The sequence below is a fragment of the Leuciscus leuciscus genome (assembly GCF_965113295.1).
Source record: "Leuciscus leuciscus genome assembly, chromosome: 6".
In the NCBI taxonomy this organism is placed as follows: Eukaryota; Metazoa; Chordata; class Actinopteri; order Cypriniformes; family Leuciscidae; genus Leuciscus; species Leuciscus leuciscus.
In genome coordinates this window covers 44,290,908-44,314,008 of record NC_138730.1, presented here as the reverse complement: position 1 = coordinate 44,314,008, position 23,101 = coordinate 44,290,908, and the positions used below count along the sequence as shown (strand labels likewise).

The 23,101-nt window shown below is 35.7% G+C and overlaps 1 protein-coding gene across 3 annotated transcripts in view; it reads left to right on the top strand.

The window, feature by feature from the left end:
* piezo2b (piezo-type mechanosensitive ion channel component 2b) overlaps positions 1-23,101 on the top strand; it is a 112,640-nt gene that overhangs the window by 4,377 nt on the left and 85,162 nt on the right. For all 3 annotated transcript variants that reach the window (XM_082172874.1, XM_082172875.1, XM_082172873.1), the window contains exons 2-4: positions 5,082-5,177; positions 11,603-11,728; positions 17,727-17,769. In XM_082172874.1, the coding sequence (XP_082029000.1) occupies positions 5,082-5,177; positions 11,603-11,728; positions 17,727-17,769 (265 nt within the window). The remainder of the gene's footprint in view (positions 1-5,081; positions 5,178-11,602; positions 11,729-17,726; positions 17,770-23,101) is intronic.

Genomic DNA, 23,101 nt, shown 5'->3' with positions numbered 1-23,101 from the left:
TCACTTGTTTCATTACTGAATAAATCTGCGTTTTTGAATGAATATAAAATTAATGATTCAATGACTCACACATAAAGACTTCACTTGTTTCATTACTGGATGAATCAGTGTTTTTGAATCAATTTTGAATGAATGATTCAACAACTCGCTCATAAAGACTTCACTTGTTTCATTACTGAATAAATCTGCGTTTTTGAATGAATATTAAATTAATGATTCAATGACTCACACATAAAGACTTCACTTGTTTCATTACTGGATGAATCAATGTTTTTGAATCAATATTGAATAAATGATTCAACGACTCTCTCATAAAGACTTCACTTGTTTCATGGATGATTCAATGTTTTTTGAATGAATATTGAATGAATGATTCAATGACTCACACATAAAGACTTCACTTGTTTCATTACTGGATGAATCTGCATTTTTGAATGAATATTTAATGAATGATTCAACGACTCACTCATAAAGACTTCACTTGTTTCATTACTGAATAAATTGCGTTTTTGAATGAATATTAAATGAATGATTCAACGACTCGCTCATAAAGACTGAACTTGTTTCATTATAAATCTTCGTTTTTGAATGAATATTGAATGAATGATTCAACGACTCACACTTAAAGACTTCACTTGTTTCATTATAAATCTTTGTTTTTGAATCAATATTGAATGAATGATTCAATGACTCGCTCATAAGGACTTCACTTGTTTCATTACTGGATAAATCAGCATTTTTGAACAAATCTCTTGAATGAAAGATTCAATGACAAATCTTTTTTTTTCTAACAGTCACTTGTCGCCACCTACTGGTGTAACGATGTAAGGATATAATCTTTATTTGAAGCGTCACGTTTCAAAAGGCGATTTACTCTATTTTGATCGCTATCATAGATATCAGTGTTTATAGCTATAAACTCCATCCATCCATCCATCCATCCATCCATCCATCCAATTGTGAAATTTACTCGAAGTTTCTGCGTTAAAATTCTACACAAAATCGTTTTAAAACTCTAAATGCATATTTAGTTAGTTTTTATGAACCGAGGAACAGGTTGAATTCTATTGAAGGGTCTTTTCTAAGTCAGAAAATGTGTAAAAGTGTAGTAGTTCTCCTGCTGTCACTCTGAAAAGGCTTTCAGTTCTCCAGAAACATCAATTATTCCTGAGATGGATCATGGTTTGAACGCGGTCAGTGTGGTTTTGCTACTAAAGGAATTACATGACCCAAGTGTTGTGAAGGAATTAAGATGGGATTTTGATTTAGCCACATTTTCATTATCATCTCAAGTTAACTGTCCATGACAGCATCATCATGTTAAAAAGAAAATATCTGATTAGATGTGTTTGTGCAGTGCAGTATGTGATGCATTAGTGCAAAAAAAAAAAAAGGAAGGAAATATTGTCAAAAATACAGTATTTGATGCATTTAAGCAAGTAAGTAAGTTTTTTGCTTGTGCAAAACTCATATAATTTTTCCAACTTTTCAAGAATGTTTGTGCGTTTTGGCCTCAGGTGATGCGATCCGGACTGAACCGGTGTCTAACCGTGTGTTCTCCTGTGCACTGCTGCTGGTTTTATTATCAGGATGAATGTCTGTGCTGTAATCTATAAGACTGAGTTTAATGGCCTCCATCTCTGTGTTTAGTGGTCCTGCACTTATCTCTCTCGCACCAGTGTGTCTGCTGTCCGCCTGAACCAGCGGCACTGCGCTTTTCTGTCAAAGGCTCAATATTTCTACAGACTCCAAATTATATTATCTCTGTTGCACATAGTTGATAGTTAATTAATCTTATACATTACTACATATTGGCTACTGTGCATCACACACAAAATTGTGTGTATATACGTGTGTGTGTGTGTGTGTGTGTTTGTGTGTGTGTGTGTGTGTGTGTGTGTGTGCGTGCATGTGTGCAATGCATATATAATGAAATGCATGTATATTTCTAATCAAATATTTTTTATTAGAATATCTAATTTATTATTTAAATCATTTTTACAACTGGGTTGCAGAGTGTGTTTGTGTGTGTGTGTGTGTGTGTGTGTGTGCAGTGCATATATAATGAAATATATGTATATTTCAAATATTTTTAATTAGAATATCTAATTTATTTTGATTATAATTATTATAGTATTTATTTATTTTAATATATCTATTTTAACAATAGCGTTGGCTGTAGAGGGTTCTTGAGTTAATATTGGAAAAAGGTTCTTACACTTTTGGTTCTTCATTTCAGTGTTTAAATATTAAAGGTCATTGTGTTTAGTTTTTAATAATGACTGTATTAAAGATTTTCAATTCACACATGCTTTTGACAAATGCTTTTATCCAGAATGAATTGCATTGAATTCAAGGTTGTATTATTTAAGTGCAATTTTGTTTAAAAACGGAAAAAAAAAGTTTTATTAATTTATTTTTGGTTTGCAATATATGTAAATAATATGTTCCCATAACTATTGCATAATAGTTATTTTATATAGTACTTAAACACTCGTTAATGGAATCATTAAGACAGTGGAATCGTTAAATCGGAGGCAGAATCATTAAATTCCTTACAATAACTATATCCATAATTGGCACAAACTCTCTCTTCAGAGCCTTTTATTTTATGTGAACATAATCTGTTTGTGTTTATACTGGATTTTAGTTTTTCTTTTTAATATCACCTTTCCATATTGTGCCAGTGTGTTTCAATATTAACGACTCTTTACTGATAATTGCAGAGGAAAATCCCTGTGGTCGTGATATCTGCACTTTTATTATCGTTCTTGCTTTTTCTGTCACGAATGTGGGTTTTGTAGCAGGGAATAGAGATATATTGGATATTTACCAATCTTAAACAATATAATTAGTATTTTGGCTGTTTTTACATTTGTAAGTCACTGTAAAAAAAAAAAAAAAGTTGCTGCCTTAAATTTTAAAGTACACTCAACTTGGAGTTAAAGTCAATTAAACTTAAATTACATTAAACTGACTTAAAATAATGAGTGGAATCTTGTATAACTTGTAACTTATTTTGGTGAGTTAAAGCAACGTAAAAGCCTATGTTGTCATAACGTATTGATGATGTAATTGTTAACGGTGTGATGTAATGTATTTGGCGTGTTTGGACGTGTCCAGAGAATAGGATGTAATTGCTGTCAGGTTCAGATGAGGTCCATGTTTGGTAGTGAAATAAATGTGTGTAATATTCCCCGTCTCTGCTCATAAAACATGCGAGATTAACAACAACTGGAGCTGAAGAATGCGATTAGAGTCTAGTTGTTAAAGCCGAGCCGTGTCACAACAGTTTGACATGATTAACTCCTCTGAGCGCAGTGAAGAGTCGAGCCCACGGATCATGGAAAGAAAGGATCAGGAAACTCTGGAAAACTCTCAGCATGTGTGGCAGAACTAAAGGCTTGTGAACGAGAGCGTATTCTCACAGGCATTTTACTCTTCATATTACAACATTAAATCTTAAAATCATAGCGTTTGTGTATTAATATGCACTTTAAATCTGGGCAGATCCAATATGATGCAAACCTGAAGTTATACTTTGAAAACCGATTGAAAAAAATAATAATCCCGAAATCAGATTTAATGATGTCATTGATCTGACAAACATTCTGTCTGTCATTCCAGCTATCTATCCATCCGTCGTTCTGTATCTATCTATTGATCTGTCATTCTGTCTGTCTGTCTGTCTAACATCTATCTATCTATCTATCTATCTATCTATCTATCTATCTATCTATCTATCTATCTATCTATCTATCTATCTATCTATCTATCTATCTATCTATCTATCTATCTATCTATCTATCTATCTGTCTGTCTGTCTGTCTGTCTGTCTAACATCTATCTCTCTATCTCTCTATCTATCTATGTATCTATCTATCTGTCTGTCTAACATCTATCTCTCTATCTCTCTATCTCTCTATCTCTCTATCTATCTATCTATCTATCTATCTCTCTATCTATCTATCTGTCTGTCTAACATCTATCTATCTATCTATCTATCTATCTATCTATCTATCTATCTATCTATCTATCTATCTATCTATCTATCTATCTATCTATCTATCTATCTATGATATGTCTATGGATCTATCTATCTATCTATGATATGTCTATGGATATATCTATCTATCTATCTATGATATGTCTATCTATGGTGATATGGCTAGCAGCCATATCACCCTGTAGCCCAAGACCGGTTGCCCACTGAAGCTAAGCAGGGCTGAGTCTGGTTAGTACCTGGATGGGAGACCTCCTGAGAAAACCAGGTTGCTGCTGGAAGAGGTGTTAGTGAGGCCAGCAGGGGGTGCTCACCCTGTGGTCTGTGTGGGTCCTAACGCCCCAGTATAGTGACAGGGACGCTATACTGCCAAAAGAGCACCGTCCTTCGGATGAGACGTTAAACCGAGGCCCTGACTCTCTGTGGTCATTAAAAATCCCAGGATGTCCTTCGAAAGAGTAGGGGTGTAACCCCGGCATCCTGGCCAAATTTGCCCCTTGGCCTCTGTCCATCATGGCCTCCTGATCATCCCCATATACTGATTGGCTTCATCACTGTCTCCTCTCCACCAGTAAGCTGGTGTGTGGTGGGCGTTCTGGTGCAATATGGCTGCCGTCGCATCATCCAAGTGGATGCTGCACATTGGTGGAGGTTGAGGAGATTCCCCCATCTATGTAAAGCGCTTTGAGGTCTCAGAAAAAGCGCTATATAAATGTAACAAATTATTAATTAAATTATAATAATCTATCTATCTATCTATCTATCTATCTATCTATCTATCTATCTATCTATCTATCTATCTATCTATCTATCTATCTATCTATCTATCTATCTATCTATCTATCTATCTATCTATCTATCTATCTATCGTTCCAACCATCCATTGTTCTTTCTGTCTGTCCATCCATCCATCCATTCTATATATATACTTGAACATATTCTCATCAATGTGAGCATCATTTCAGGCTTTTTTATGTTTGTTAAAAATGTATAATGCACTATGTGTGCTTTTAATTTTTTTTTAAATTTTACTCTAGATTACTCTAATAAACCGTATTTTTATATCTGCTCTCCGCAGCATGTCTGTTCAGGTACAATGTGCTGTCCTTCATCTACCTCCTCTACCTCCTCCTCATCCCTCTCTTCCCAGAGCCCTCCAGCATCACCATGCAAGGTAAGACAACACTAACTCTTCCCTAAGTGTCACCAGTCCGAGGAGCGTCCGTCTTCTCCTGAAACCGGCTTTAGTGCCTCATGCAGGAAATCTAATGGAGCAGAAGCGTTAACAAAACATTCATTGAAACCCCGACAGCCCTGTAGATCATGATCCGAGGGAAGAACTTCATTCTAGAGGAGAATCAAGATTTAGGGTGTAGTGAAGGTGTGCTGATCACGCTGAATAATTGACAAGAACATTACGCTAAACCTGTGTTAATCCACTGAGACAAGGAAGATTTAAGTCTTAGAGAAACTGATCGGTGGGATTTTTTTAAATCCCATAATAGAGCTTGTTAAGACCAATATAAAAGAGAAATATTAACTCGGCTTGAATCATGTGATCCAAAACACTTCTGTGATGTCTATCCCTTAAATAGGATGTCAAAGAAATAATGTCCACTATTTAAATGTCACAATTGGGGTTGAACAGAAAGTGCAGGGTCGGATTGTATGCATAAATTATGTTAGAAACAAATCAACATGGTGAAATTAATACTTTGAATTTAATTATAGTATTAGTCACACTAATGGTCAAAAGTCTGTACATTTTTAAACATATTTTTTAAATTTTTGAAAGTCTCTTTATATGCTCACCAAGGCTTAATTTATTTGATCAAAAATACAGTAAAACTGTGAAATATTATTAAAATTTTAAATAATTGTTGTCTATGTGAATATATAGTAAAGTGTAATTTATTCCTGTGATCAAAGCTGAATTTTCAGCATCATTACTCCAGTCTTCAGTGTCACATGATCCTTCAGAAATCATTCTAATATGAAGATTTGATGATCAAAAAACATTTCTGATTATTATCAATGCTGAAAACAGTTGTGCCTGATAATTTAACAAAGTTATATAAAGATATTTGTATAACGTTCAAAAGAATGCCTTTATTTGAAACAGAAATCTTTGTAACAGATGTTTTTACCGTCACTTTTGATCAATTGAATGGATTCTTGCTTATTAAAAGTATGAATTGCTTTAACAAAGAAATCTTAGCCTTTGAACAGTATGAAGTTTATTTGAAATATAATGTAATATACATTAGAGTCAGTACAGTGTTGTTTTATGGTCCATTTCTGCTCTGTTCATGGAGGTGTGTTCGGATGCTTGTTTGCCGATTGTTAATTATGTATAAGAGAAGGTTTTCATGGAATAAGAAGAAAGAGGAAGAGGACAGGACATTTTAAGTGGTCTACTCTCGCACTCATCAATAGTTCAGTAGACCTGTGCTCATAGTAAGAGGAATGCATGCTGGGATTCACACAAATTCATCAGGCCTTACTGGGATTCTGGCTGTGGGAATATGCAAATGTTGGAAATGTAGACTATAAAAAAAAAAATGGGATGCTGTTAGTGCTTTTAATATGAGATTTCTGATTATGCAATTGGAAAATAGAAATGCCTGAAGGTGTCTGTGGAAAAAGTAGTGCATGCAAACCCAGATTCACACACGCACTTCTGTATTTTTGCTTTGTTTACAAGACAAAACAGTTCAGAGGCTTTGAATGAATGACTCACTCTGTTCCTATGATCAAATAAATTGATAGTCTTTATAGAATTGAGTTCACTTTTGCATCCTGGTCACGTTTCAGCACATTTTAGGTCTAACCTATGCCTTGAAAATTATACTTTAAAAGTTATTATATATGTGTGTGTGGGTATATTTCTATTTTAAATAAATATTTTAACTTTTATTCATCAAAGAGTTCTGAGAAAAAAGTATCACAGGTTATAAAAAGAAAAGAAAGCAGCGCAACTGTTTCCAACATTGATAATAAATCATCATATTAGAATGATTTCTGAAGGATCATGTGACACTGAAGACTGGAGTAATGATGCTGAAAATACAGCTTTGATCACAGGAATACATTATAATTTAAAGTATATTAAAATAGAAAACAGGCTAAATTGTAATAATATATTACAGTTTTGTTCTGTATTTTTGATGAATAAAAAAAATATATATAGTCCCGTATTGGTGTATATATATTTGTATATATAAATAATTTAACGAATAAAATCTTCATATGATTCAAGGAATATTTCTACTCAAAAACCACTGATTTATTAAGGCTGAAGATGTTTATTTTAGTCAGTGGAGAAGAATTCGTCAGTTTTGGCAAGTGTTTTATCTGATGTCTCAAGGTGTGTGATATTGGCTGTATTTTTCTGTAATGTTATCTCAACACTGAGGTGAATCGAAGTCTTCTGTCAGGTTCTGTTAAGCGTGAAACCTTCCAGTTATTGGGAATATAGATAAGAATATAGATAAGGGAGATAAAGTGACTTTTTATGTCGTATTTCTCTTGGCTTGATTCATCTTTGTCTGAAACTACCAAGTGTCTGTGTATTCGAGGTCCCACACATTTGCTGTAACCTTTTATTTTCCTTCCATAGTTTTAACCCAGTAGGCAGATGTTATTTAAGCTTTCTCTGGGCCTATTTTAACGATCTTAGCGCATGGTCTAAAGCGCAGGGGCCAAGTTCACTTGCGAGTCCAAATCCACTTTTGCTAGTTTAACGACGGGACAAATGTTCGGCGCGCCAGGCTCATGGTCTAAAAGAGTTGTCCCTATTCTCTTAATGAGTAATGGGTGTGTTTTGGGCTTTACGTGCGTTAAACCAATCAGAGTCTCATCTCCCATTCCCTTTAAATGCCAGTTGCGCTCGCGCCATGGCAGATTCGCTATTTACATGACGGAATTTGATAGTGGAAAGACCGAACGCGTCTCCAGAGCGCAAACGGCTCTGCTCGTGTGCGAGGTAAAAGTGCGCAAGCAGAACATCTACGGGACAAGCCGGATTCCACCATATCTTTATGTGCACAATAATAATCTTTTACATTGTAATCCTTCGATTTTAAATATTTGGCATGTTTGTGTTCTGCTGTTTTACAAACACTGTGTGTTTAATAAGCAGAGTGTACGCTCGTTGTGGACCCGCCACATAAAAAAAATATTGTGCCATTGACTTTAGACCAGGGTTCAGTCAGTCAATGGCTCAGTCTATTTCTGTTCCTCAAAATAGCAACGCGCCAACAATGCGCCAGAACACCTCGTTTTCAGACCAGCACGCCCATGGGTGCACAAATGGGCGCAAATCTATTTGCTATTTAAACAACGTGGCACAGGTTGTAAAAATGATAACTGCGTCGGGCTGAAACTAGCAAAACACACTTGCGCCGGATGTAAGATAGGGCCCATTGTGTGCATTCGCTATCTTATCCGGTATTTACACATTTGACAGATGCTTTTAGCAATATACAATGCATTGAAGCTTTACATTTGGTTAGTATGTAAATTCCTGAGGAATCGAGCCAATAACCTTAATGTTTTTACTTGTCAAAATACTCTTGAAGGAGATTCTGAGACGTCAACATCTTGCCCACAAAATGAAAGGGTTATTTCACCCAAAAATGAAAATTTTCCCATAATTTACTCACCTTTAAGCAATCCTAACAGTAAATGACTTTCTTCTTTTAGCTGGATATCCTAGCTTTGTAATGGGAGTGAATGGTACCTAAAAAGCGTATCCATCCATCATAAAAAGTAATCCATACGACTCCAGGGTGTTAATAAAGGCCTTCTGAAGCAAAACCATGCGTTTTTGTACGAAAAATATCCATATTTATACCTTCATAAACTTTAATCACTGGCTTCCGGTAACATCTGTACGCGAGTCTAGTTCCGGCGGAAGAGTGACCTCTGACCCTGCGCTTTTGGCCATATAAATATCTGCTCCAAATTGTATATTTATCTTCAGTTTGAATAAAACTGAGCTGTTTTATCCTCACTATAGCACACTATAAAAGCCTGATGCATCAAATAATATCTAGAGGTTCAATAAACAGTACTTTTTTGCTGATTTTGATTTCATATATCAGGCTTTACAGAGTTAAAAGGCCCCTGGAGTCTTTGAGGCCCCAAATAAAACCTGAAGTTGCTGCAGAGGTGGCAAAAACTGCACCGTCAATTGAAAGTTTACGGCAGTCTGGAGAGATGCAGTGTGTTTTTTTGTTTTTTTTACCTTATTGAATGTGGATGAAATATGTGGCATGAATGAGGGTCTTGGCAGAGATCTGCTTGCTAAACTACACATAAACTAACAACCCCTCACCTCGGTTAGGGACAAATGAACACAAATGATTTTGCACACTGTGTGTGTTTTCTAGAGTAAATCAGGACAAGCCGTATCCCAGGCCGAGGACGAATAGCCAGCATCTGGCAGCGCTTCTCACCGTCTGGATTCTTACGATTATGTCTCACTTGTGGCTAAAATGATCTCCATTAGGACGCATTACATGTGATGGTTCGCACAGCCATGCTCAGGCCCGCGCCGCATTGGAAAATATCGATTGTTGGTAGAGAAAAACACTCTAAAAATACTTTAATACTTCATTTGACCTTGGTGTTATGCTATTTGAGAGTGCTAAAACAAAGAGGCTCTCACGATTAGCTGTTGTTGGTCTTGTAAGAACAACAGCGAACGCTTCGGCAGAGGGAAAGCAGTAACACAAGCTCCATTAGCATCAGCTCAAATAGCTGGAGCTGCTTTATAAAGATGTGTGTGGAGCAGCCGGATCCGTATACACATCCACGCTTTCATTGAGTAGAATGTATTCTGATTTTCATTAGTTATTTCTCAACTTGTTTGAGATCTTTGCGTTACGTTCTAGAAGCGGATTTGTGCTCCATCTGAATTTGGCTTCCCTGTGGGTCCTTAAAAAATGTCTAAAATTCAGTTAGATCAAATGTTAGTTTTAAAGGCCTGGTTTTACAGACAGGGCTTAGATTAAGCCTTAGTTCAATTAGGACATTTAAGTAGCTTTTATAAACTTGCCTTAGAAAAAAGCATTAGCCTACTTGTGTGCATCATAAGATAAAACAATGACACTGACATATTTTAAGATATGCCAATTTTTATATATATATTATTTATTATATATAATAAATATATTTTATAACAAAAAAATTGTTCATGCATTTTTTATTTCATTTTATATTAGTTAATATATAATATTTTATTTTATTAGTTTTTATATATATATATATATATATATATATATATATATATATATATGCTAATGTTTTATTTTATTTGTTTTATTTTATTTTATTTTGTTTAATTAAATTGTATTTATTTATGTTTTGTTTAATTATTTTATTTATTTATTTATTTTATATTATTTATTATATAATAAAATATATTTTATAACAAAAAAATTATATATATACTGTATATGCTAATATTTTATATTATTATTTTATTTTATTTTATGTTACATTTATTTTAATAAATAATTTATTTAATAAAGTTATGTTTAATTACATAATTAATTAAAAAAGTTTATTTTATTTTATTTTATTTTAAGATGTCAGTGCAAATTGCTTTTAGTTAAAACGGCTCAAACATGCATTTTAGTCTGGAACTAGTCTTGTCTTTAATCTCTTTAATGGTATAACAAAAGTCATTTTGGAATTTTGGATGGAATGTGATTGTTAAACTTCAAAAGCCGATGATTTAATCAAATAAATATTAGCGCTTCACGTTCAAAGTGAAAACATGTCACAGGCTCGCGCTTTCAGAGCAGTTCGCAAACAATGAATATGCGCATTTATGTCGAACGATTGCTTATTTACTGTTGATGAATTATGACAATGTTTACTTTATGGTGTTTATATTATAATATGTTGTAGATGTTCAAGAGTTCATATTTTATCTCCATCTTTTTGAATGAGCAGCTGAACGCAACGCATAGGCTTTTCAAAATAAGAGTCCTGGTGTATTTCTTGCTTGTTTATAATTAAAAGTCCAATATCCATTGACCTCAAATTCATATGTAGGCCTATTGATATAGTGCATAAAACAATTTCAGTACATATGCATAACCAGAATAAAACATCTCTTGAGCATTTTAAACCTATGAACGTGTACCGCAGCATGTTTGAAGTATATAAAAAAACTGATATAGGACATGATTTATTTTGAGATTGCATGGGTTTTTTATGTATTAATTTGTGCTGGTCTTAAAACTCTTACATTTGCTCCCTCTAAGTCTCTTATGAAATATTAACAAGCATTGAGTCATTTAGCAGATATTTTTGTCCAAAATTATTTGCTAAACATTTATCACTGGGACAATCATTCTGGAGTAAAGGAATAATTCACCTAAAAATGATGGAATTCTGTTATTTACTGTTATTTATGTTTTTTTTTTCTGTGGAACTGTTTCTCAAGAAAGAAATGTGGGTGTAAATAATGGCAATTTCCTTTTTTCACTACACCACTATGACTATAAAATGGTTCATCAATGTCAGAGACGAATCAGAAGAACTGACTGAGCGTTAATGGTTGTTCTGTTGCTGTTTCTCCTCCAGGCCACACGGGGCACTTGCTGATGTCTTTATGCTTCTGCAGTATGAGCTTCCTCTTAATCCACATCATCTATCAAATCACAATCCACAGTTTGCTGGCTGGAGATACCATTGGTCTTGACTTCAACTGTAAGTTAAACTTCCTTATTTTATGGTTCATCGAGGTTTCCATAAGTTCATGCTCCATAATAAAGTGTCATCAACTGATCATAATTTGTATTTAATTAAAAAAAAAGTAATTTAATTTTAAATTTTTGGCAGTACAGTGATAAAATTACCATTATTTTTATTATTATATTTTATTTTATGTATCTTATTTAATAATTTTTTTTTTTTTTTACTATTGATTAATTATTTTTTGAACACATAATTAAATATATTTTATGATAAAAAATATTTTTATTTTATTTTATAATAATATTTACTTAATATATATATATGTATATAGATATATTTATGGAAACCTGTACATTCTTCTATCCTGTTTTCGTTACAAATCTGCGAGGGCCAATCGGCCAACAGACAACATATGTTCACATTCATGGCACAATTCAAAAGGGACCAGAAAATAATTATTTTCTCCCATTCATTTGCATTGACGATTTTTCAACCTAGAGGTCCAGTGGGGTTAGCGGAAGGGGCGGGACTTACCAGCTCTATTGGCAGGTTTAATCCAATTCAATTCCTTTTAACCTCTCAACGATGCTCAATGGCTTCTTTAGTTTAGCAAACAAATCACTCGAGTGTGTGTAAATACCACTCACTTTCATGTTTGTTTGTTTTTGCACAACCTGCAAAAATCGCTCGATGCCATTTCTGCTTCTGCAAACCACTGATCAATGCTACGAACCAACACGTTTGACACGTTTCCTGCCTGGATCGTTGGTCTGATTGGTTGAAGGACTATCCAATTGCGTACAGTCATTTGAACTATGCCTGTTGATCACGCCTCAGTAGAAAATACATCCCCAGACTAATGTTCAATCTTAAAAGATGTGTGACCTGGACATTTCTATGAAATTCGCTCTTATGGCATATGACTGTAAAACCTTTTTAGCCCACAGAGGTCCCAGACAATAAGCTTGGACGTGTGTGTGACTGTGAAACGGTTTAATAAATAGTTTAATAGCTTATCAAGTTAGGAACCGTTTTGAGCAAGTTGGTCACACATCAGTAGAACAAACCCAATCCTCCTTAGTCTTCCTGTCTTTCACACCGGGAATAAAGACCTGAGAGGAGGACAGAGCTGTGCTCAGGGGTCACTGACCTCTGACCTTCATCGCTCCACTGACCTCCTTGTGCTGACCACGCTTATTTTATCCTTTCACTGCCAGGCATGAATTATGGACCAGTCGAATTAAGATGAACTGACAATATATTTCTCTGACAGCCGGCAAAGGGGAACATTAGATTGAGATATTGGGCCCTATCTTGCACCCAGCGCAATTGACTTTGTACACCGACGCATGTTTCATTCCTATTTTGCACCCGACGCACAGCGGACTTTTCCCTCCACAGACGCACGTCGGAAAATTAGGGAATGGACTTGCGCTCCCGGGGGCGGTTCAGCGAAAAGAGGAGGCGTGTTCCGGCGCAAACGTTCCCTGGTGCTATTTTGCAGTTTCAGAAAACAATTGACCGTTCGCAAAGACCCGCCCCCTTTAGTTACTGTTGCTATGTCCGACAAGCGACGCCGCTCTCGCGCCACACCATGTTCTCACTCAGTGAAAAATACATCGCGGAGCAGAGAGGACACTGACAACGTGCTGACAGACAGGACAGACCAGGTTACTTTTGATATGAAACAAAGTCTCACCTTTCGAATTTGGTCCTTTTTTTAAAGAAATTTAAACAATAAATACCGTTTTGTGGCTCTTTAATGTGTCTGACAGATCGCTCAGTTAAAGCTGCTCGTGAACCGATCATCTCTTACTTCTAGTTCATTTATAGCATCAAATAAACATGAATGAACATCAGAAGGAATGTTGTTTTAACCGCGGAAAGACGTCAGTACAAAAATGGCGATTCGGCGGATTATGATTGGTCAGATCGCCTGTCAATCAAACTCCCTGCGAAGGGTCAATTCCGCCACTGACCAGAAAAAACCTCGTCTAAAGTCAGTGGCGCGTTGCGCATGTTATTCAGATGCTATTTTAAGGGCGCATGCTTGGCCATAATCAATGTAGCGTGTGCACAACACACATACACTTTGATTCTCTCATCTACACAGAAACAGCAGTTTTAATTTTTGGAAATCATAGGCTACATTATTAAAAGGAAAAATATTCCACACGAGGGAAATCATTGTTGTGTCCATGAAGATGTGAAAAAATAGGCATAAATCTAGCTTACACATTTACCCAAATTATTATACGCCTGTTTAACCGAAGCTAATTTGGGTGTGTTTCTCCATCCCCAATGTCACTTCTCTGTGTTTTACGGCCCTGACGAGAACGTCGGTCTCCTCGGCTGTGAACCGCTCCTGGCGCGCGTCTGGCAAATCCGCCGTTATAATAGCAAGCCGCCATGGAACAAGCGCGCCTGCTCTTAAAGGGAATGTGAGATGATGTTCTGATTGGTTTATTTAGGGTGACCAAACGTCCTGCTTTCCCAGGACATGTCCTGTTTTCACGACCTGTCCTGGCCGTCCTGTCTGTTTTTTAAAAAGTGATGAAAATGTCCTGGTTTTCATTATTTTTCATTGGGCCATTAAGAGTGTACTTTAAATACACGCTTGCCTTTGCACACAAAACAAATGAAACCGGCTTCGGCTTCGCCCCGTCTTGTTATAATCAGCGCGTTCTTCAATCCGCATCGGCAATTAAGCAGAGAGCACGTCAGAATACAGAGGCCTGTCTGTGTGTGTGTGTGTGTGTGTGTGTGTGTGTGTGTGTGTGTGTGTGTGTGTGTGTGTTCATCGCAGCCTCATTATCATTGGTCTGTCACTGCTTGTCCATGTCAGAATATTTGAAATGACCAATCAAATAAAAGTAGGCGGACTTTACGTTCACAGAATTTTAGCAACGTGACGCTTTCAGTTTATGGTCAAGTGCAAGGTAAGATGTAAGTAGGCTAGCTAACAGCGAAAAAAAAAATATATAAAAAAAAAAAAAGCCCAAATGTAAATTCACAGATGATTTACAGAGAAAATTCCCGTGTTTTCGTTTCCGTCGGGATCCGTGTTAAAGCAGAATTCATGAACTGCAAAGCTGACATGTGTCAGTGTCAAATAAAGGTGCTAGCTACCTAAAAGCGCACATAAAGAAAGTAACGTTATAGGCTAAGAGAACATCAGGAGGATTGAAATAGTTTTTTACTGAAATAGTCTAGTAGTTTTTTTTTGTTTTTTTTAGTAGTGGATTTTTAACCTAGGGCCATGAAAAGAAATAGTGTCATGTAAAAGGTGTTAAAAGCTAAACTTTTTATAATATATAGTATTCTATTGTTGCGGGCCAAACATTGAATGGAAAGGATGTATTAGGCTACTTTATGTATTAAAGTATAACATAGTTGCAAGGTTGTGAATGCATTTGTCAAGTAATTTTTGAAGAATTCTCCCCAAAATCACGCCCCGCCCATCAACCACGCCCCCGTCCTGTTTTCTGAAAACTAAAATATGGTCACCCTAGTTTATTTCACGTTACGCCCAAACCACACCTATGAGTAATGAAGCTACTTCAGACCAACCCATTTTAGATTTGCGTCGGCGCAAGAGTCATTTATCCCGCCGGTATAATAGCAACAGCGCCTGAGACCCACCCACAAAGTTACTTGCGTTTCGCGTTTGATACTTGTTTCAGATCGTTAAAATAGGGCCCCTAGACATTTATAACCTCAAAACCAGCTAAAAACGACCATTTATCAAAGTTCTGGCTGAACCGTTTTATTGATGCTTTGAAAATATTATATGCCAAAACAAATATGGCAATAATGAACCTTGAAAGAAATACCAAAGGGCGTCTCATTTTAAGGCCCAGTTTTTAATGCAATGTACTGGAACAGTTAAACATGAAGATATGTTTGGTCTATCTCGCCGCAAGCTTGACTTTAAATAACTGTGAGAGAGGATTATGGGAAATGTGCCACTTAGATTTGTCTTTACCCTCCGATTGTTCCCGTCTGAACAAAAAGACATTACTCACGTCCCGCAGAGACTGAAGACTATTTACTGATTCTGGGAAGCGGTTCACCTTTTCTTTTATAACCCTTTTCACAGCTGATGATTAGACATTTTGTTTTATTTAGACACCTTCTTTTTAATTCTGTCCTGACATTTGAACTTAACACAGTATGTCTGGGTGTCCATCATAAGATATTAAACTCATAATCATATCATTTATCACAGTGTCACATTTAAGTCACCTTTGTGTCTAACTAGTATCTCCAACATGATAACACATCATTATCATTAGTTATAGTAATAATGGTGTTCAGAATGAATCGTGTTTGTTGAATTTTGACCGTGACGTTTGAAAGGTTTCGATCCTCCTTAATGGAATGAAATGACATCCATTTGTCTTTCCTTTTTCTTTCTGAAAATAGATCCTCATTACATTTGCGTTCTTCCCAGTAGGATTGTTGTCGGCGTTATATTGGTGTGATTTGAACGTGATATTGAGTCCCGTCTGTAACAGTACTTCAGCTATTCAATACCTATAATTACTCTCCTAATCTGCGCAGAAACACAGTCTGACGTATTGATTTGTGATTACTGTAAATAATACAGACACGTCTAAGTTGAGCTGACTTTACGGATGGCAGACACAAGTGCTTATGGCAATTGATGTGCACTGTCCCTTTTAAAATAAGATAAACATAAAGCAATATGCTTTACAGTGATTTTACCATGGTTAAGAGGTATTGTTAGGCAAGACATGAAGTGCCTAAAACCCCCTTTACCGTAGTAAAGTCTACAGCTTAAGTTTGCAAAATCACAACAACTTAAAATATAGCAATGTTAAATAAATGTATTAATTATATCAATATGACTATCAGTTAATGTGATCTATTGATATATATATTTTTTTTATTTAATTTTAAAGTTATTTTAAATGTTTTTTTTTTACTTTTAATTGTTTATTTTAAGTCTTTTAATTTGGTTGAATTAAAAAAATGGTTGATATGTGTTAAATAAATGTGTTAATTATATCAATATGACTATATTGGTAAAAGTCTATTTTTATGTATTTATGTTTATGTTTTTTATAAATGTTTCTAGAATTATTTTTATTTATTTATTTATTTATTTATTATTATATTTTGTTTTTAATTTGGTTGAATTACAAAAGTGGTTTATGTGTTAAATAAATGTATTAATTATATCAATATGACTATATTGGTGTCAGTTAAGGTTTGGATTTATATGTATATACATGTAACTATGTATAATAAATATCTTTAAATATTATATTTTTACATTTTTTTTATTTGGTTGAATTAAAAATGGTTGATATATTGTTAAATAGATGTATTAATTTGATCAATATGACTATATTGGTATACGTCTATTTTTATATATTTATGTTTTTATACATTTTTCTAGAATTATTTTTTATTTATTTTTTAATTTGGTTGAATTAAAAAATGGTTGATATATTGTTGAATAAATGCATTCATTTTAATCAATATGACTATATTGGTATACGTCTATTTTTATATATTTATGTTATTACATTTTTCTAGAATAATTTTTTATTTATTATTTTTTAATTTGGTTGAATTAAAAAATGGTTGATATATTATATATATGATATATATAAATAAATGCATACATTATTATGGCTATACTGGTATCAGTTAATGTTTTTATGTATTTATTTATTTATGTATATATTTTTGTATTTATTTTTACTTCACTTAGAAATCAGCTAAATAAATTAATAAATTAAAGAGCAAAGAGTAATTGAAGTTCGAAGAGCTTTTAAAAGGTTTGTCTTGCTCTTTTTAAAGGTCTCGTCACATTAATCATCACTAGATTCATTAATGAACTTCAGTGACCCTGTAGTTTGATAAGGAAGTTCACCTTTTCTCTTGTCATTGTTTAATGAAAGCCCTCGGCGATGACGGTTATCACTGAATCACTCAAACACTCACGCTATAGTAAAGCTTTATCTTTTCTATTCACCAGGTTCGGCGTGGGAGAAGTCAATACGACAGATTGGTTTCGAGAGGTGAGTCCAAGCGCTTGTTTTAATTGCCAGCCTATAAATTGCCTGAGAAACGTTTTATGAATGTTTCATTTCATGCCTGTTTATCAAATTGCTGAAAGGTTTTTAATTGAAAATGTTTTTACTGCGTGAAGTGGAATTTCTTGGCTTGTCTTTTACAACAACTTTTTTTTATAGCAGACACTAAACCTACACAAGCACTACACAAACATCCCAGATTATCGATTCAGTTTTTATTGAACGCTTTGAGGGGGAAAGAGAAGGGATTGTTGATGGTACACTCATTGGCTATATTAGGAAAGGAGCAGCATATACAGTGTACTGAGTACAGTTTATTTTTTAAAGGGGTCATATAATGCCATTTTTGTACAAGCTAATATGATTCTTTAGGGTCTAAATTAAAAGTTTGTAATATACTTTAATTAAAAATTCTCATTAGTATTGTAAGAAAACACTCATTTTCCCTGGTCAAAAACAGCTCTGTTTTCAGCACGCCGTTTAAGTGCATGTGTCTTTAAATGATAATGAGCTTTGCTGACCCCGCCCCTCTGTTCTGTGCGGACACCGTAACACAATAACCATAACGCGTTGTTCATTATAAACGTGGGATTATGAATTATATTGAGAACGTCGTACATAGAAAACATGCCGTAATGTACCCTGAGTGTAAACAGCCGCATTCATCGTGAAGCGTGCTAGTGATTTGCAAAGATTAATATAAATATTAATATAAAGGTTAATAAAACGTTACACTCACTTCTTCTTCTGGAGGTGCAGCAGGAACACCAATAGTTGGTACAGATCCTTTTTTCAGGAGCAGCTTCTTAGCAAAACCAGCTTTATACTGACCCTCGAGCAGTCTGGTGTGTGAAATGATTCGCGCAAACATGAAAGCATTGACGTTGATTGTGGGGAATATTCCCTTCGAAAACAAAACTCAGCCACTGCGTCTTCAGCGGTTCGGATTTAGGAACATCAACATGATGTGTTCGTTATTACTAACAAGAACAGAACACCACAATCGCTTAGACACCATTCTGCTCATAGACAGTGCTCCAGCGTATCAACAATGACGCGCCGGTCCGCGCGGACAATGATTGACAGCTCGCTCATGAGCGAGGGCGGGGCTGTGTTGAAACGCTGCTGTCAATCAACAATCGTGGGAGGGGCGTCCGACCGTGTGACGTCACAAAATCGAACGGCTTGATTTGAGATGGGAGGAAACATATAAGAAGATAAAACAAAAAAACACTGGATGGATTTTTATCATTTTATGATGGTTGTATCAATCAACTTGTAAAAGTGCACGTACCATTATATGACCCCTTTAAAATGATATGTAAAAACAATGCAATGATGCACGTCTTCTGCTACATTGTCACATGAATTCTTTATGTTGCTTATCATATTAATCAAAATGTAGTGCTATACAGTATCTTAACTTTTAACAAGTGTCTGGTTCATACTTCCTTCTGATTCATTTCTCACACTGAGGGAATTGATGGTAAATTATGATACTTTCATTTTAAGTAAAGCTACACTGCTGTTTAAAAGTTTGTGGTTGTTTGGATTTTTTATAAGAAAAAAAAACACATTTTTATTAAAAAAATTGCTCACCAAGGCTGCATTTATTTGATCAAAATACAGTAAAAACAGTAATATTGTGAAATATTATTATTATTATTTAAAATAATGGTTTTGTATTTAGATATACAGTACCAGTTTGGAAACATTATTATTTTTAGTGTTTTGAAAGAAGTCTTTTCTGCTCAAGCCTGCATTTATTTGATCAAAAATACAGAAAAAACTGTAATATTGTGAAATATTATTAAGATTTAAAATAATGGTTTTCTATTTGAATATATAGTAAAATGTAATGTATTCCTGTGATCAAAGCTGAATTTTCAGCATCATTACTCCAGTCTTCAGTGTCACATGATCCTTCAGAAATCATTCTAATATGATGATTTATTATTAATGTTGTAAACAGTTGTGCTGCGCTTTTTATGTTTATAACCTGTGATACTGTTTTTAAGATTCATTGATAAACAAAAAGATAAAAAGAACAGCATGTATTCAAAATTGAAATCTTTTGTAAAAAATATTCTACACTACCTTTCAAAATTTTGGGTTCAGAAATTTTTTTTTCTTTGTTTTTTTTTTTTAAAGAAATTGGATGCGTTAAATTGATAAAAAGTGATAGTAAAGATTTAAATTGTTAGAAAAGATTTCTATTTTGAATAAATGCTGTTCTTTTTAACTTTTTATTTTCATCAATGAATCCTGAATAAAGTATTACAGGTTATATATATATATATATATATATATATATATATATATATATATATATATATATATATATATATATATAAAAAAAAATCTGCACAACTGTTTCCAACATTGATAAAATAAAATATTAAAATAAAAAATCGCTTTCACAATATTGCTGTATTTTGATCAAAATAAATAAATGCAGCCTTGCTGAACATAAAAGTCTTTGAAATGCATATTCTTTTCAAACTTTTTACCGGTAGTGCAAGTCAAAATAATAAAAATTATAATAAAAAATGACCCATTTATAGATTAAGATTTTGAGAAGTTCAGCCTAAAGCATCTGGTTTTCTGGTCTGATACTGTGAGGATATCACTTGTTATCCCTTAAAAGCGTGTAATAAGCTTGCACACACACGAGCGATGAGTTTTAAGTGTTTTTCAGTAAACAGAGACGGATAACATTACTCTCCACTTACACTGCGGACACAAGTCTGCCGTCCACAGCCGTTTCCATGAGGAGCGCGAAACACAATTACACCTGACCCACTGATGACAGCACCATTCTTCAAACACTACTGTGTGTGTGTGTGTGTGTGTGTGTGTGTGTGTGTATGTGTGTGCTCTGACCTGATGTGTGTGTGCGCTGACCTGATGTGTGTGTGTGCTGACCTGATGTGTGTGTGCTCTGATGTGTGTGTGTGCTCTGACCTGATGTGTGTGTGTGCTCTGACCTGATGTGTGTGTGTGCTGACCTGATGTGTGTGTGCTCTGATGTGTGTGTGTGCTCTGACCTGATGTGTGTGTGTGCTCTGACCTGATGTGTGTGTGTGTGTGCTCTGGCCTGATGTGTGTGTGCTCTGACCTCATGTGTGTGTGCGCTGGCCTGATGTGTGTGTGCTCTGACCTCATGTGTGTGTGCGCTGGCCTGATGTGTGTGTGCTCTGACCTCATGTGTGTGTGCGCTGGCCTGATGTGTGTGTGCGCTGGCCTGATGTGATATGTGTGTGCTCTGACCTGATGTGTGTGTGCGCTGACCTGATGTGTGTGTGCGCTGACCTGATGTGATGTGTGTGTGCTCTGACCTGATGTGTGTGTGGTCTGAGTCTGACCCAGTGTGCTCTGACCTGATGTGTGTGTGTTCTGACCTGATGTGATGTGTGTGTGCTCTGACCTGATGTGTGTGTGCGCTGACCTGATGTGTGTGTGCGCTGACCTGATGTGTGTGTGCGCTGACCTGATGTGTGTGTGCGCTGACCTGATGTGATGTGTGTGTGCTCTGACCTGATGTGTGTGTGCTCTGAGTCTGACCCAGTGTGCTCTGACCTGATGTGTGTGTGCGCTGGTCTGATGTGTGTGTGTGTGCGCTGGCCTGATGTGTGTGTGCTCTGAGTCTGACCCAGTGTGCTCTGACCTGATGTGTGTGTGCGCTGGTCTGATGTGTGTGTGCTCTGAGTCTGACCCAGTGTGCTCTGACCTGATGTGTGTGTGCGCTGGTCTGATGTGTGTGTGTGTGTGTCCGCTGGCCTGATGTGTGTGTGCTCTGAGTCTGACCCAGTGTGCTCTGACCTTATGTGTGTGTGCACTGACCCAGTGTGCTCTGACCTGATGTGTGTGTGCTCTGAGTCTGACCCAGTGTGCTCTGACCTGATGTGTGTGTGCGCTGGCCTGATGTGTGTGTGTGTGCGCTGGCCTGACTGTGATTGTATTAAGTGTGGTTTTCTGAGTGCGGGAATCTCGGCCTGCACCTTTTTCCAGCAGCGCTGGTGGGATGGCTCGATTCTTCATAAGTGGCCGGAAGTTCAGCTGTAAACTGTTTATACTCCTGTTAGTTGAGCGAAGGCATTTATCTGTGACATAACGGCCCGCTGGAGTCAATCACACGAGCGCAGTGGAGTTGATGCAGGAATGGTTGTGAAGTGGATGTTAGGAGTATGAAATTCATTGTTACAAGGCGAAAGAGGCAGAGATTTCTTAATCCTTGCATTATGTTGTGGGTCAGTTTGACCCTGGTTTTAAGTCAGTTATTTCTATCTTTTGCTGTAGTGTGTCAGTAGGAAATATCAGTTTACATTTCCAAACATTCTTTTTGCCAGTAATTGTAATAATCCAGTGAGATGTGTGTATGCACAAGGAGTCTGACAACAGCCGGTATGATCTGATCTCACCATCATCGAGTCCGTCTGTGATTACATGAAGAAACAGAAGAAACTGAGACAGAGTAAATCCAGAAGAACTGCGGGAACGTCTCCGAGACGCTTGAAGAAACCTTCCTGCAAAGCTCCCTGAAACACTATGCACAAGTGTACCTGGACAAAAGCCGTTTTAAACGCAAAGGGTCGTTACACCATATATTGATTAGAATTAGTTAATAGAAGTTAAATCATAAATAGTCAATTTGTTACTTTTTTTTTTAAAGCATTCTCACTTTACAGCATTTTAACACAAGTGCCCGTACTCTTCACAGTCCTGTAGCTTTGCAGGAAGGTTTCTTCAAGCGTCTCGGAGACGTTCCCGCAGTTCTTCTGGATTTAGTCTGTCTCAGTTTCTTCTGTTTCTTCATGTAATCACAGACGGACTCGATGATGGTGAGATCAGATCATACCGGCTCTTTGTGCAATTAATGGCAAAAATAATGTTTGGAAATGTAAACTTATATTTCCTACTGACACACTACAGCAAAAGATAGAAATAACTGATTAATAATTAACATGCCTAAGACTTTTGCACAGTACTGTATTTTTTATTTTTTATTTTTTTTGACAGTTTCTCATTCAGAGTTATGAATATATCTGCAAAGTTTTGACACCCTGAGGTATTGTGGAAGGTGTGTACAAAATGTCTGACAATTTTAATGTTATCGGGTCATTATTACCCGTAATTTCATGTTTAACTACAGCTGCACAGTTATTAAATCTATAGGCTTTTCTTTTTTTTTTCTTTTTTTTTTTGTAAATTGAATGTTTGAATCCCAATGACTTTTGTTTTTTAATTGATAGTAAGGTAAGGTTGGTGCAAAAACTGTAAATCAGCTTTTTACTCAAACCTAATTTTCCTCCTGGAC